The sequence below is a fragment of the Chlorocebus sabaeus genome, chromosome 13, assembly GCF_047675955.1.
Source record: "Chlorocebus sabaeus isolate Y175 chromosome 13, mChlSab1.0.hap1, whole genome shotgun sequence".
In the NCBI taxonomy this organism is placed as follows: domain Eukaryota; kingdom Metazoa; phylum Chordata; class Mammalia; order Primates; family Cercopithecidae; genus Chlorocebus; species Chlorocebus sabaeus.
The window spans coordinates 31,420,805-31,434,195 of NC_132916.1; the positions used below are offsets into that span (position 1 = coordinate 31,420,805).

At 43.3% G+C, this 13,391-nt stretch overlaps 1 protein-coding gene across 3 annotated transcripts in view; it reads right to left on the bottom strand.

Moving 5' to 3' along the window:
* The window catches only part of PDSS2 (decaprenyl diphosphate synthase subunit 2), a 298,703-nt gene that overhangs the window by 25,865 nt on the left and 259,447 nt on the right, over positions 1–13,391 (bottom strand). For all 3 annotated transcript variants that reach the window (XM_008007441.3, XM_008007440.3, XM_008007438.3), the window contains one exon: positions 10,579–10,611. In XM_008007441.3, coding sequence (XP_008005632.1) covers positions 10,579–10,611 — 33 coding nt within the window. The remainder of the gene's footprint in view (positions 1–10,578; positions 10,612–13,391) is intronic.

The window sequence follows — 13,391 nt, forward strand, 5'->3', positions numbered from 1 at the left end:
ACTTGCAAGGCTGAGGCGGGAGGATCACTTGAGCCCAGGAGGTCAACACTGCAGTGAGCCATAATCATACCACTGCACTCCAGCCTGGGTGACAGAGCAAGACTGTCTCAAAAAAAAAAAAAAAAAAAAAAGTTATAGTTGCACCCATATCATTATGGTATTTTGATTTGGATTTTTTTCTTTAAATTCTACTATAAACATCTTATCTAATTATATCACAAGTCCTTTATGGAACAAGATAGGAAAGGGCAACGCCAATGGCTCCACAGTCTGCATAGTTATCACTAAAATAGAAATCCTAAATGTTAAGACATCTTTGGCCAGGCATGGTGGCTCACGCATGAAATCTTAGTACTCTGGGAGGCCGAGGCGGGTGGATAACCTGAGGTCAGGAGTTCAAGACCAGCCTAGCCAAATGGTGAAACTTCGTCTCTACTAAAAATATAAAAAATAGCCAGGCATGGTGGCAGCTGCCTTTTTTTAATCCCAGTTACTCTGGAGGCTGAGGCAAGAGAATCGCTTGAGCTGGGTGCAGTGGCTCACGCCTGTAATCTCAGCACTTTGGGAGGCTGAGGCAGGCAGATCACGAGGTCAGGAGTTTGAGACCAACCTGGCCAACATGGTGAAACTCTGTCTCTAAAAATGCAAAAATTAGCTGGGCACAGTGGTGCACACCTGTAGTCCCAGATACTCGGGAGGCTGAGGCAGGAGAATTGCTTGAACCCAGGAAGCGGAGGTTGCAGGGAGCTGAGATCGCGCCACTGGACTCCAGCCTGGGCAACAGAGTGAGACTCCATCTCAAAAACAAAAAACAAAAAACAAAAACAGAAACAAGAGAAAGAATCACTTGAACCTGGGAGGTGGAGGTTGCAGTGAGCCAAGATTGTGCCACTGCACTCCAGCCTGGGCAACAAGAGCTAAACTCTGTCTCAAAACAAAACAAAAACAAAAAAGAAAAGAAAAAAGATCTCTTTGCAGGAGGCTAGAGAAAATGAGAGATTTAGTCCATTCAGTGATGCTGTATGGAATATTTTACCAAAAAAGAGCTAATGTAAAGTCCCAGGGTAGGAGATATAGCATCTACCCAAGAAAGGGGTACAGGGAAGAGAAAACACAGCAATATCTGTTTTCTAAATGTGCCAATGTGAAAAAGTCTCAGAGCCAGTTTGCTAGGGTCATGGGAAGGAACTAGCAGCAAAAATTGACTACCAAAAATAAATAAATAAATAAATAAATAAACAAATAAAGGAGTCTGGTTTTGTCAGTAAAGAAAGAACAATAATATATACAAACAATTTCTATATTCAAGGTTCAAAAAAGAAAATTCTGGACTCAATATGCAGAAAAATGGCTGAAGCATCTATCTATAATAAGAAGAAATGACTAAAAGGGCAAACCTTGGAAAGGAGAATCATGACATGAGAAGAAAGACTTTTTCTTTTTAAAGGGAAGTAATGATATGTGATCATGCAAATGCAAATGTCTGTGGACATTACTGTTTGCTGGTGGGAAGAGAATTTTAATGTGTGCCCTATGCAAATGCATTTTATAATAAAACAAATGTGCAAGGACTTCTGGGGGTGAGGAGGACAGAGTAGAGCAGCAGCTGCTAAATGCTGATGCCCGAGAGGCATGGGAGGATAGAGCCAGAACGTGCCACTCTGGAACCCTGAGCAAATTCTAGCAGGGAGGACAAATCAAAGACCCTATCCTTATAAAAAATCTCTTACATTTGACAGAGAACCGCATGGCTAATGAATTAATATCTGGAAGATTTTTTTTTTTTTTTTTTTTTTACCAAGTGCTTAACCATGAGCAATTATTTCTCTGTGCTTAGAATGATCCTCATAAGAGGACATTAAAAAAATAACAGCAAAAAACTCCCTTTTCCGTGCTGAGTCATGGGACAAATGATATGAAATGCACCATAAAGCCTAGAGAAAGGCCAGTGCAGAGACAATGCACCTGCAGTCGCAGCTACTTGGGAGGTGGAGATGGGAAGATCTCTTGAGCCCAGGAGTTAAAGGCTGTAGAGTACTATAATGGGCTTGTGAATAGTCACTACACTCTAGCCTGGACAACATACAGAGAGGAGAAGAAGGAGAAGGAGAAGGAGGAGGAAGAGGAGGAGGACGAGGAGGAGAAGGAGAAGGAGGAGGAGGAGAAGGAGAAGGAGGAGGAGAAGAAGGAGAAGGAGGAGGAGAAGAAGGAGGAGGAGGAGAAGAAGAAGAAGCAGCAGCAGCAGCAGAAGCAGAAGCAGAAGCAGAAGAAGAAGAAGAAGAAGAAGAAGAAGAAGAAGAAGAAGAAGAAGAAGAACTACTACAGATAAATATAATGCAAGCTATTACAAACCATTTAGTGTCTTTGTGTCAAAATGAGCACGAATGTCAAAGCTCATTTACGGCACAGTCCTAGGCACTGGTGAAAGAATGAACAGAAGGCAGTCTCTACAATGCTGAACAGTCTGGTTTTGACCAACTGATGGTTATTCATATCTGTATATCTGAAGCAATTATTAAAAAGAAACTGGGAAAAAGTCTGTGTCTCTGTGATAGAGATATTTAAACAAGCCATTTTGAAAATGTTAAAAAATTAAAATTGTAGAAAGTCGAACCATAGGTGCCATGTTTTGCCTGAAGTGGTAAAAATACCATCTGCCTCAGTCTTTTAGCAGCATGCTTATTTCAAGTAGCAGTAGGCTAAACTACAGGCATACGCTCAGCTCCAGCTGGGGAAAATACACAGACGTTTGTCGATGTTTTTCTAAGCAAGAGTAGTCAACATATTCGTTTTCTTTTAGACATATATATTAGTTACCATAGCAAACCAAACGTGAATGTGGTCCGAGAGGCTTCTCCACCAGTCCCAACACATCTCCAAGAATTCCACTGAGCTGAAGAGGCTCTGCCTAACCTTGAGGCCAGAAGCCTAAGGAGCTGGAACAGTCTGAGAGATGCGCACCCGGGGCTGCAGGACAGTCACTGGAATTAAGATCCCCACAGCATTGTGCACTGGAGCAAAAGTGTTAGCTTCCTGGTCACACTTCACTTCTGGTAATTACATTCCATCTAATACAACTTCTGCAGTTTTAACTCGGTAAGATATTCCTTGTTTTTCCATCTTGAAACTACTAAGGTAGGATTGCCTTATACAGTTAAACAGCTTCCATCTTTGCCCACTGCCCAGGTGGATGAGTTTCAGCAATGAGGAGAGTGACTTCCAGTGCTGTGTTAACTATTTTAAGAGACAGGGAGAGATTTAATGAATTAATAGTAGTCAAGTGCTTTGATATCTTAGGATGGAAGGTACTACAGCCGTGTAAAGCATTCATATCCGGACTCTATCACAACAGGAACTCAATTAAAAAGTAATTCAATTTCTATCTGAGTGTCTGTGTACAGACCACTATTTTGCTGAATGCAATACACATTTTGAAGGTACAGTTGAGAATGATTTTGAAATGATTACCTCTTCCACACTCTCCCCTGCTTCCTCACCATCTGAAACTGACAAAATAATTTCGGTGCATGACCGAAATAATTATATACAGTTTTTTTTGGACTCTTTCTTTATTATTTTAAGTTCTGGGATACATGTGCAGAAGGTGCAGGTTTGTTACACAGGTATACATGTGCCGTGGTGGTTTGTGCACCTATTGACCTGCCCTCTAAGTTCCCTCCTTTCGCTCCCCTCCACCCCTCAACAGGCCCTGGTGTGTGGTGTTCCCCTCCCTGTGTTCTTTTGTTCTCATTGTTCAACTCCCACTTATGAGTGAGAACATGCAGTGTTTGGTTTTCTGTTCCTGTGTTAGTTTGTTGAGGATGATGGCTTCCAGCTTCATCCATATCCCAGCAAAGGACATGATCTCATTCCTTTTTATGGTTGCACACTTTCTTAATATCTGACTTTTCAGACAAAATTTGACTTTTGAGTTTACAAATACCTATCACTTGGAAATAAAGAAATTTTCAGCAAGAAATGAATTTCACAATAGTCTCCTGAAATAGCTGCTGAGTTTTTCAAATACCATTTTAAAATAACCCCTACCAGGGGAACCCTAAGCCACTAAGCACAATGCCTATATTAGCCTGAACATCATGACCACACAAAGCAGAGCACACAAAGAGGAGTAGACCTTAGGTCACGGGATGCATTGCCAAGTAGTCCATAACACACTGCATAAGGGATAACACTGCAGACATCTCCCCAAGACTTAGTAGAGAAAGATATAATCTTTCTTCTTTATGTTACTTGGGTTTAAGTCTGTGTAAGGATGACAGGTCTGGATTAGGTTCAAGCTATGTCTTTAAATAACAGAATAGCACTACATATTCAAGGAGGGGTGGGTTTCTATTTACTGGCATGAGAAATACTATTACTGGGCACTTGAAAAGGCAACCTTAGGCAACTTTGGGATGGAATGTATTACACAGTCAATATACTCTTAAGGCTGGGTGCGGTGGCTCACACCTGTAATTCTAACACTTTGGGAGGCCGAGGCGGGCAGGTCGCTTTGAGTTTAGGAGTTTGAGACCAGCCTGGGCAATGTGGTGAAACCTGTCTCTACAAAAAATGCAAAAATTAGCTGGCTGTGGTGGCGCACGCCTGTAAACCCAGCTACTCGGGAGGCTGAGGCAGGAGATTGCTTGAACCCAGGAGGCGGAGGTTGCAGTGAGCCAAGATTGTGCCATTGCACTCCAGCCTGGGCAACAAGAGCGAAACTCCATCTCAAAAAACAAACAAATAAACAAAAACTCTTAGAATGGCTAATTTGAGTCTACAGTCCTTGATCCCAAACCTCTCCTAACCTCCGGTACATCTCCTAACATAACATGAATGTAATACTTGTGCATACTTATTTGTCAAGCACTCCTGTGTAAGCCTGTGCTAGGGAGGATGATGCAACCATGAGCAAGGCTATCAAAGCCCGGCCTTTAGATCTTTTACATGCTATCGGAAGAAGAAATAAACACGCACTTAAATAAAAACTATAATTTTATGTTATGATAAATGTTAAGGAGAAAAAAACAGAGCAAAGGTGGAGTGGCTACTTTAGATAGGGAAGCTGGAGTCAAGGGAGCTTGTGATGGCAAACCCTGGTAGTCGTGTTCATGGTGGTTGTCTTGGCACTAGCATAGTGCCTCAAATATATTAAACACCAAATAAAGGCTGAGTGCGGTGGCTCATGCCTGGAATCCCAGCACTTTGGGAGGCTGAGGCGGGCAGGTTGCTTTGAGTTTAGGAGTTTGAGACCAGCCTGGGCAATGTGGTGAAACCTGTCTCTACAAAAAATACAAAAATTAGCTGGGCATTGGTGGCTTGCACCTGTAATTCCAGCTACTCGGGAGGCTGAGGCTGGAGAATCACTTGACCCTGGGAAGCCGAAGTTGCAGTGAGCTGAGATCGTGCCGCTGCACTCCAACTTGGGAGACAGAGTGAGACCCTGTCTCAAAAAAAAAAAAAAAAAAGTAAATTTAAAAATATATTAAATAAATGTTGGTTGGGTGAAGGAGTGTGTCTGGACCTCAGGATAAGAATGTCTCTTCCCAGATTTAGAATGGGCTTAGAACAGCACTACTCTAAACTGCTCATTTTGTACCGAGGAAACTAACGAAAGACCAAAGAGATGAAGTGAACAATTTGGTTTGCATGTTTTCTCCCCTCCAAATATCATGTTGAAAAGTGACCTCCATTGTTGGAAGTGGGCCTAGTGGAAGGTGTTTGGGTCATGGGATCGGATCCCTCATGAATGGCTTAACGCCATGCCCTTGGTGACAAGTGAGTTCTCCCTCAGTGAGTCCATGCACAGTCTGGTTGTTTAAAAGTGTGTGGCACCTCCCCTCTCTTGCCATGTGAAATGCCCAATACCCTTTGCCATGTGCCATGATTCTAAGCTCACCAGAAGCCTCACAAGAAGTAGATGTCAGCACTATGCTTCTCATATGCCTGCAGAACCATAAGCCAATTAAATCTCTTTTCTTTTTTATTTTTTTTGAGACAGGGTCTCACTCCCACTCCCATTGCCCAGGCTGGCATACAGTGGTGCAATCACAGCTCACTGCAGCCTCAACTTCCTGGGGTCAGGTAATCCTCCACCTCAGGGTCCTGGGTAGCCAGAACTACAGGTGTGCACCACCATACCTAGCTATTTTTTAAATATTTTTAGGAGGGAGTGCAATGACACAATCTCAGCTGACTGCAACCTCTACCTCTCAGGCTCAAGCAATCCTCCCACCTCAGCCTCCTGAGTAGCTGGGACTATGAGTATGCACCAACATATCTGGCTAATTTTTGTACTTTTTTAGAGACAGGAGTTTGCCATATTGCCCAGGCTATTCTGAGCTCAAGTGCTCCTGCCTTGGCTTCCCAAGCCAGCCATATATTTGGCCACTATACTCAGCCATATATTTCTTTTCTTTTTTTTTTTTAGACAGACTCTTGCTCTGTTGTCCAGGCTGGAGTGCAAAGACATGACCTTGGCTCATTGCAACCTGTGCCATTGGGGTTCATGCACTTCTTCTGCCTCAGCCTCCCGAGTAGCTGGGATTACAGGCACATGCCACCACACCGGCTAATGTTTGTGTTTTTAGTAGAGATGGGGTTTCACCATGTTGACCAGGCTGGTCTCAAACTCCTGACCTCAGGTGATCCACCCCCATGGCCTCCCAAAGTGCTGGGATTACAGGTGTGAGCCACCGTGCCCGGCCCCAGCCAGGTATTTCTTTATTGCACTACAAGAACAGACTAATACAGTGACTATTATCAGATTTTGCAGTGAGTTGGTGGCAGAGCCATTACTTGGTCCAGGGGTGCTCTTATCTGTGCACCACATTTTTCTCTTTGCCATTTTCCAATGGAAATCTCTTCCATTGTCAAGTGCTTCTATGATAAGAAACCCTAGAGGCATTCTTTGAGTCATAAAAAAAGCATCACCAGTCTGGGTAACAGCGAGACCTCGTTTCTAAAAATAATAATAATAAACAAATAAAAAAAAATAGCCGGATGTGGTGACACATATCTGTAGTCCCAGTTACTCGGGAGTCTGAGGCAAGAGGATCATTTGAGCCCAGGAGTGGGAGGCTGCAGTAAGCTATGATTGTGCCACTGCACTCCAGCCTGAGTGACAGAGTGAGACCCCATCTCTAAAAAATAAAAATAAATAAAACAAAATAAACATCAGTGTTCAATTGTCACTCTTTTCCCTTACTCTTCCCCTTTTTTATTCATATGTTAGTTTTCTGTCACTACCACAGTAAAAATCCCAGTCTTTATTTTCAAACTAGTTTACTATAACCTTCCTAAGCAATCTTCTTAACCTTGCTGATATCTGCAAACTGTATCAAATGCTTTCCTTTCCTCTCTGCCTTGAGACCCAATGCCCTATCCCTGATTTTCTCCTGCAGCAGGCTGCTTCTCCCCCACTTACTGCATGTATTTTCTATTTTCTTACTCATGGTCTCTGTTCACTTGCTTACTTGCTCATTCACTTACTAAGTGTCAAGTACTGCGTTGGGTACCAGATACATGAAGAGAAAAAAGAAACTGTCTCTGCCCTCCAAGAGCTCACAGTCTAGGATCTGTCTCATAAATTGATCATTATAATATAACAGAGTAAGCGCAGTGACTGAGAAATGCATAGTGTATTGAGGAACTGAGGAAAGCACCTAACCCAGCCTGGGGAACCACAGAGGATGTGTTATAGGAAACAATCCTAAATTAAGCTTCATTGGATGAGCAGAGGGAGCCAGATAAAGAGGGCAGGGCATTCTAAGCAGAGGGGACAGCACGAGCGAAGGGGCAGAGAACAGAAGCAGTATGCTTTATGAAACTTGGTGCTGCTGCAGGACCGTGGGAGATGAAGCTGCAGGCTCTCTTTAGGGGAGAGATCACACAGCCCTGTATATGCCAACCCAGCAAGCTATGAATGTGCCAGATAGACAACATGGAGCAATGAAGGGTTTTGAGTTGGAGAGGGAAACTGTCAGATTGATGGTTTAGATAGCCACTCTGGCTGGTAAAGATCTGTGGGGACGAAAGAGAGGCAGTGGAGAATGAGCAGTAGGTTTTTCAGTGGTTCAGATGAAGACTACGAGCACGAGGAATGGAAGACAGACCAACAGGAAGAGTTGGAGTCAAGAAAATGTAGGCTATAAAACTGGTATGACTTGGTCATGGAACATGAGGTAGGGAGTAGGAGCGGTTTCTTACATGAGAAGTTTCTCACATGGTTGACTGGTGGGATGACAGTGCTAATCACAGGAGAGAAGATAAGAAAAAAGGCTCAGAGGTCCAGCACCAAGGACTGCAACCTTCCTAATGCAATATATGGACTCTGGGTGATAACGATGCACCAATGTAGACTCATCAATTTTTTCTTTGAGACAGGGTCTCACTCTGTCACCCGGCCTGGAGTGCAGTAGTACGATCTCAGCTCACTGAACCGTCTGCTCCCAGGCTTAAGCAATCCTCCCACCTCAGCCTCCCAGGTAGCTGCAACCACAAGTACTCATCACCATACCCAGCTAATTTTTACATTGTTTTGTACAGACAGGGTTTCGCCATGTTATCCAGGCTGGTCTTGAACTTCTGGGCTCAAGTGGTCCTCCCACCTCAGCCTCCCAAAATGCTGGGATTAGAAGTATGAGCCAACGCACCCGGCCTTAGACTCATCAATTACACTCAACAAAACAATGTGCTGCTCTGGTGTGGGATGCTGATAGTGAGGGAGGCTGCATGTGTGTGGGGTTAGGGGCTATAGAAATTCTACTTTTCACTCACTTTTGCTGTCAACCTGAAACTGCTGTAAAATATGAAGTCATTAAACAACAGCAACAGAAAGGCCAGAGATGTCAGAAAAGATGTTTAGTTTAGTTTAAGATGCACTGGGCTCTTATGCCTGTAGGAGACCCAACAGGGTAAGTCCACAGCCTGTGTTTGGGTATATGATGAGGCTCAAGTACACATCTAAGACAGAGTGACAAATATGGAAGCCCTTGGTTTAGAGGTGCTCCTATTACCTAGCTTTTCTTGAAGGAGGCGAAAGTATGTGAGGCAGATAAAAGGAGAGACTGTCCCAACACCCATCATGGGAGGAAGAGAAAGGACTTGACAGCCTCTGAGACTCCAAAAGCTGCAGTCTTAGATCCCAGGGAAAGGCCCAGGGAAAAAGTCGAAAATCAAAGAAGAGGCAGTGAAGGAAAAAAAATCCTTTGCTGGAGAGAAAAGACCTGAGACACTGACTCCAAAAAAGCCAGAGACCAAGTTCTTTGCTGCTCCTAGTTAATCTGTGAGAAAAGCTTCCCACACTCTCCCCAAAATGGCCCCCAAACCCCAAAAACCAAAGTATCCCAGTCAACCTAAATTCAGTGATTCAAATGGAAGGAAACATCAGAGCTACCCAAAGAGCTTTTTAGAAGCTTTGCAACCTTCTCCAAGTGGGAGACCTGGACTTACAGATTTTTAAAAACTTCCACAGGTAATTCTGCCATATGTTCCTGGGTATAAGAACCAGTGGTTCAAAGTAAATCTATTTTTTAATTGTCAAAAAAAAAAAAAAAAAAAAAAGAGAGAGAGACTTTATTTTCAGCATGGAAAGGAGAGTAAAGGCGGGGGCCATGGGTGTGCCCCACTAGGCTGCCAGGAGACTGCAAGGTTCCGGGTCAGCTCTGGAGAGGCCCTTGAGGGTTTTGGTTGTCCCATGGCAAACAGAGCCCTTCCGGGTCGTGTTTCTCCTTCCCTGTCTTTGGAGTGCAGGTGTGCTCACATCCTCGATTGTTGCATAAATCAGATGGTTGACATGTTCTTTTAGCCAAGCAGCTGTACACATGCCATTACACCTGCTAAATGTTCCATTTGTCCCTGAGGGGAAAACAGAATGTGATCTAAGTGTGTTCCTAGGCCTGTACTGATGCACTGAAATCTGACCTCCTGCAGCAGTTTTTAACCAGGGCTGTGTGTCAGAATTATCTGTGGAGACATTTTCAAACCACTCTAGCCTGCCCCTGTACCGCTCTCTCCATCAGGGGATTCTGATCTTGGTGAAAGAGGGTCTGACGCAGTAGTACCTAGGCACGTGTGTTTTCAAAAGTTCCACAGGCGATGTGAGAACTCTTGCCTTTGGGAGTTCAAGTCTGTCCTGTAAGGTGCTTTCCAGGTATTATCTGATGGCCAAAAAGGTTGTCTTCCATCCACAGGCCATAGGCATCTTTCAACAACGGCTAGTGATTTTACTGTTTATTTTTCCTCATCACACTTACTGACACTTGACATTACGTTATTTATTTAGCCCTTTATTTAGTTATCGATTTTCCCCACTAGAATTGTAAATATTCTGAAAGGAGACTTCATCTAGTTCACCGTTGTATTCTCAATACAATATCTGGAATGAAACAGGTACTCAATAATAAATAGACTTCTTGTTGAATGAACCTTATTCCATGTGCTATTGCCTGTTACTTAACAGGAAATGTCCCTCAGTTCTCAGTGTGATAATTCTCTTTTGACCTTTCAAATATAAATGAAAACCAAACACCAAATTGAAATATGTAAAATAGTACAGTATGTATAAAATTTGCCTACCTTAGCATAGTCCAATCTTCCTTTTTCTTGAGCCTACAAAAGAAGAGGGGAAAATTAATTTGTTACTTCTCTAAAAGTTTAGTGCTTCTATAATTTTTGTTCTCAAAGAATAGAACTCAGCTTCTCTGTCCCCCTTTCCCTCTCTCTATTTAATATACATATTGAACTATATATTATAATCCATGTAAATTGCAAGCATATAGAAAAGTTAAATGAACAGTTCACTGAGCACGCATAGACACTCTATCTAGATCTGGCAGGAGTGGATGTCACAAGTCTTCACGTCACATGCTTCAGCACGTATCTTGTACACATGTGGCATCTCATAGGTCACCCCATGACCACAATCAAAATTGATGAACTCACAATAATGCCATATCATCTAACACAAATCTATATTCAAATTTCTCCAACTTTTCCAAGAATATCTTGTATAGCTTTGTTTCCCCCAAAACTAGAATTAATAAAGATTCACACATTGCATTCTGGTTTTATGTCTCTTTTGTTGCCTTTTATTTATTATTATAGTTTCTTCTTTTTTGCCTAGACTGGTCTCTCCCCATATTTCACAGAATGAAAATAAAAGCCATTAGCTTATTTTCATAAAAACCATTGACTTTCGGCCGGGGGCGGTGGCTCAAGCCTGTAATCCCAGCACTTTGGGAGGCCGAGGCGGGCGGATCACGAGGTCAGGAGATCGAGACCATCCTGGCTAACACGGTGAAACCCCGTCTCTACTAAAAAAATACAAAAAAACTAGCTGGGCGAGATGGCGGGCGCCTGTAGTCCCAGCTACTCGGGAGGCTGAGGCAGGAGAATGGCGTAAACCCGGGAGGCGGAGCTTGCAGTGAGCTGAGATCCGGCCACTGCACTCCAGCCTGGGCGACAGAGCGAGACTCCGTCTCAAAAAAAAAAAAAAAAAAAAACCATTGACTTTTTGAGAAGACAAGGATAGTTGTTTTACAAAATTCCTCTTTCTTCTTTCTTCCTTGCGTCATTTAACTTGTTTCTGTTTTGCTTGTAAACTGAAAGCTGGGTCTGGAGAAGCCTGCTAAGATTTAGGTTAAACATTTTTGGCAAAAATACTTTATGTGGAAATATTACACACTCCATCAATTCAGGAGGCACAAAATGTCAGGCTGTTCCACTGTTAGTAATGCTGTAAATTTGCCTGGGTGTGGTGGCTCACACCTGTAATCCCAACACTTCGGGAGGCCAAGGCAGGCAGATCACCTGAGGTCAGGAGTTCGAGACAGCCTGGCCAACATGGCGAAACCCTGTCTCTACTAAAAATACAAAAATTAGTCAGGCGTAGTGGCAGGCGCCTGTAATCCCAGCTACTCAGAAGGCCGAGGAGACAGAAAAATCACTTGAACCCAGAAGGCGGTGACTGCAGTGGGCCAAGATCGCGCCACTGCACTCCTGCCTGAGTGACAGAGCAAGACTCTGTCTCAAAAAGAAAAAAATCTTAACATAACAATCAGGGTTAGTTTTTGCTGGCAGGTCAGTTTGTGTTCAGCAGACGTCAGGATAAAATTTCTCCTGCCACATCTGCATAGAACAAGAGTCTTCCAACTTACAAACGGGTTAGATCTCGAGATCATTTTGCTCCTGAGTCCAAATTTACATTATACAGGTAATTAACATAGGCAGATTACTTCCATGAGAGAAAAAAAAGTTCATAATATTGGTCCTAAAGCTGGGCACAGTGGCTCACATGTGTAATTCCAGCACTTTGGGTGGCTGAGGCAAGAGGATCACTTGAGCCCAGGAGTTCAATACCAGTCCTGCTGGCAACACAGTGAGACTCCATCTCCACAAAAAATAAAAAAATTAGCTGGGTGTGGTGGTATGCGCCTGTAGTCCTAGCTACTCAGGAGGCTGAAGTGAGAGGATTGTGTGAGCCTGGGAGGTTGAGGCTGTAGTGAGCCATAGTTGCACCACTACATTCCAACCTGGGTGACAGTGAGACCCTGTCTCAGAAAAAAAAAAAAAAAAAAAAATTGGTCCTGACCCTTCTTGCTGCTTTAGAATCCTTTAAAAATTTATCTGAAGATGACTGCATTTTGGTTTTTTTTTCTTTTTTTTTTTTTTTGAGACAGAGTCTTGCTCTGTCCTCCAGGTTGGAGTGCAGTGGTGTATCTTGGCTCACTGCAAACTCTACCTCCCGGGTTCAAGCAATTCTCCTGTCTCAGCCTCCTGAGTAGCTGGGATTACAGGCACCCACCACCATGCCCGGCTAATTTTTGTATTTTTAGTAGAAACAAAGGTTTCGCCATGTTGGCCAGGCTGGTCTCGAACTCCTGACCTCATGTGATCCACCCGCCTCAGTTTCCCAACGTGCTGGGATTACAGGTGTGAGCCACTGCGCCCGGCCCTTTTCTTATTTTCATAGTAAGAAACTTATAAGGGCCGGGCGCAGTGACTCAAGCCTGTAATCCCAGCACTTTGGGAGGCCAAGATGGGCGGATCATGAGGTCAGGAGATCGAGACCATCCTGGCTAACACGGTGAAACCCCGTCTCTACTAAAAAATAGGAATATGAGTGAGTTCTTAAAGAAACTTTAAATCCAAGCTATTAGTCTCTCTGCTTAGATATTTTATATTTATTTGTTTGTCTGTTTATGAGCATCTTTTCCCAAAATAGTTTTATCTACACTGAAAATCCCACCATAGTAACTTCTGCAGAAGTGGTAAGGAAACCCTGAACACATCTGTATTGCTCACTTATGACCTAGCTACTCACTCTGATATTGTCCAAATATGGACTGGCCTTGATCTTATGAATAGTCCACAGATGACCTGTGACCAAA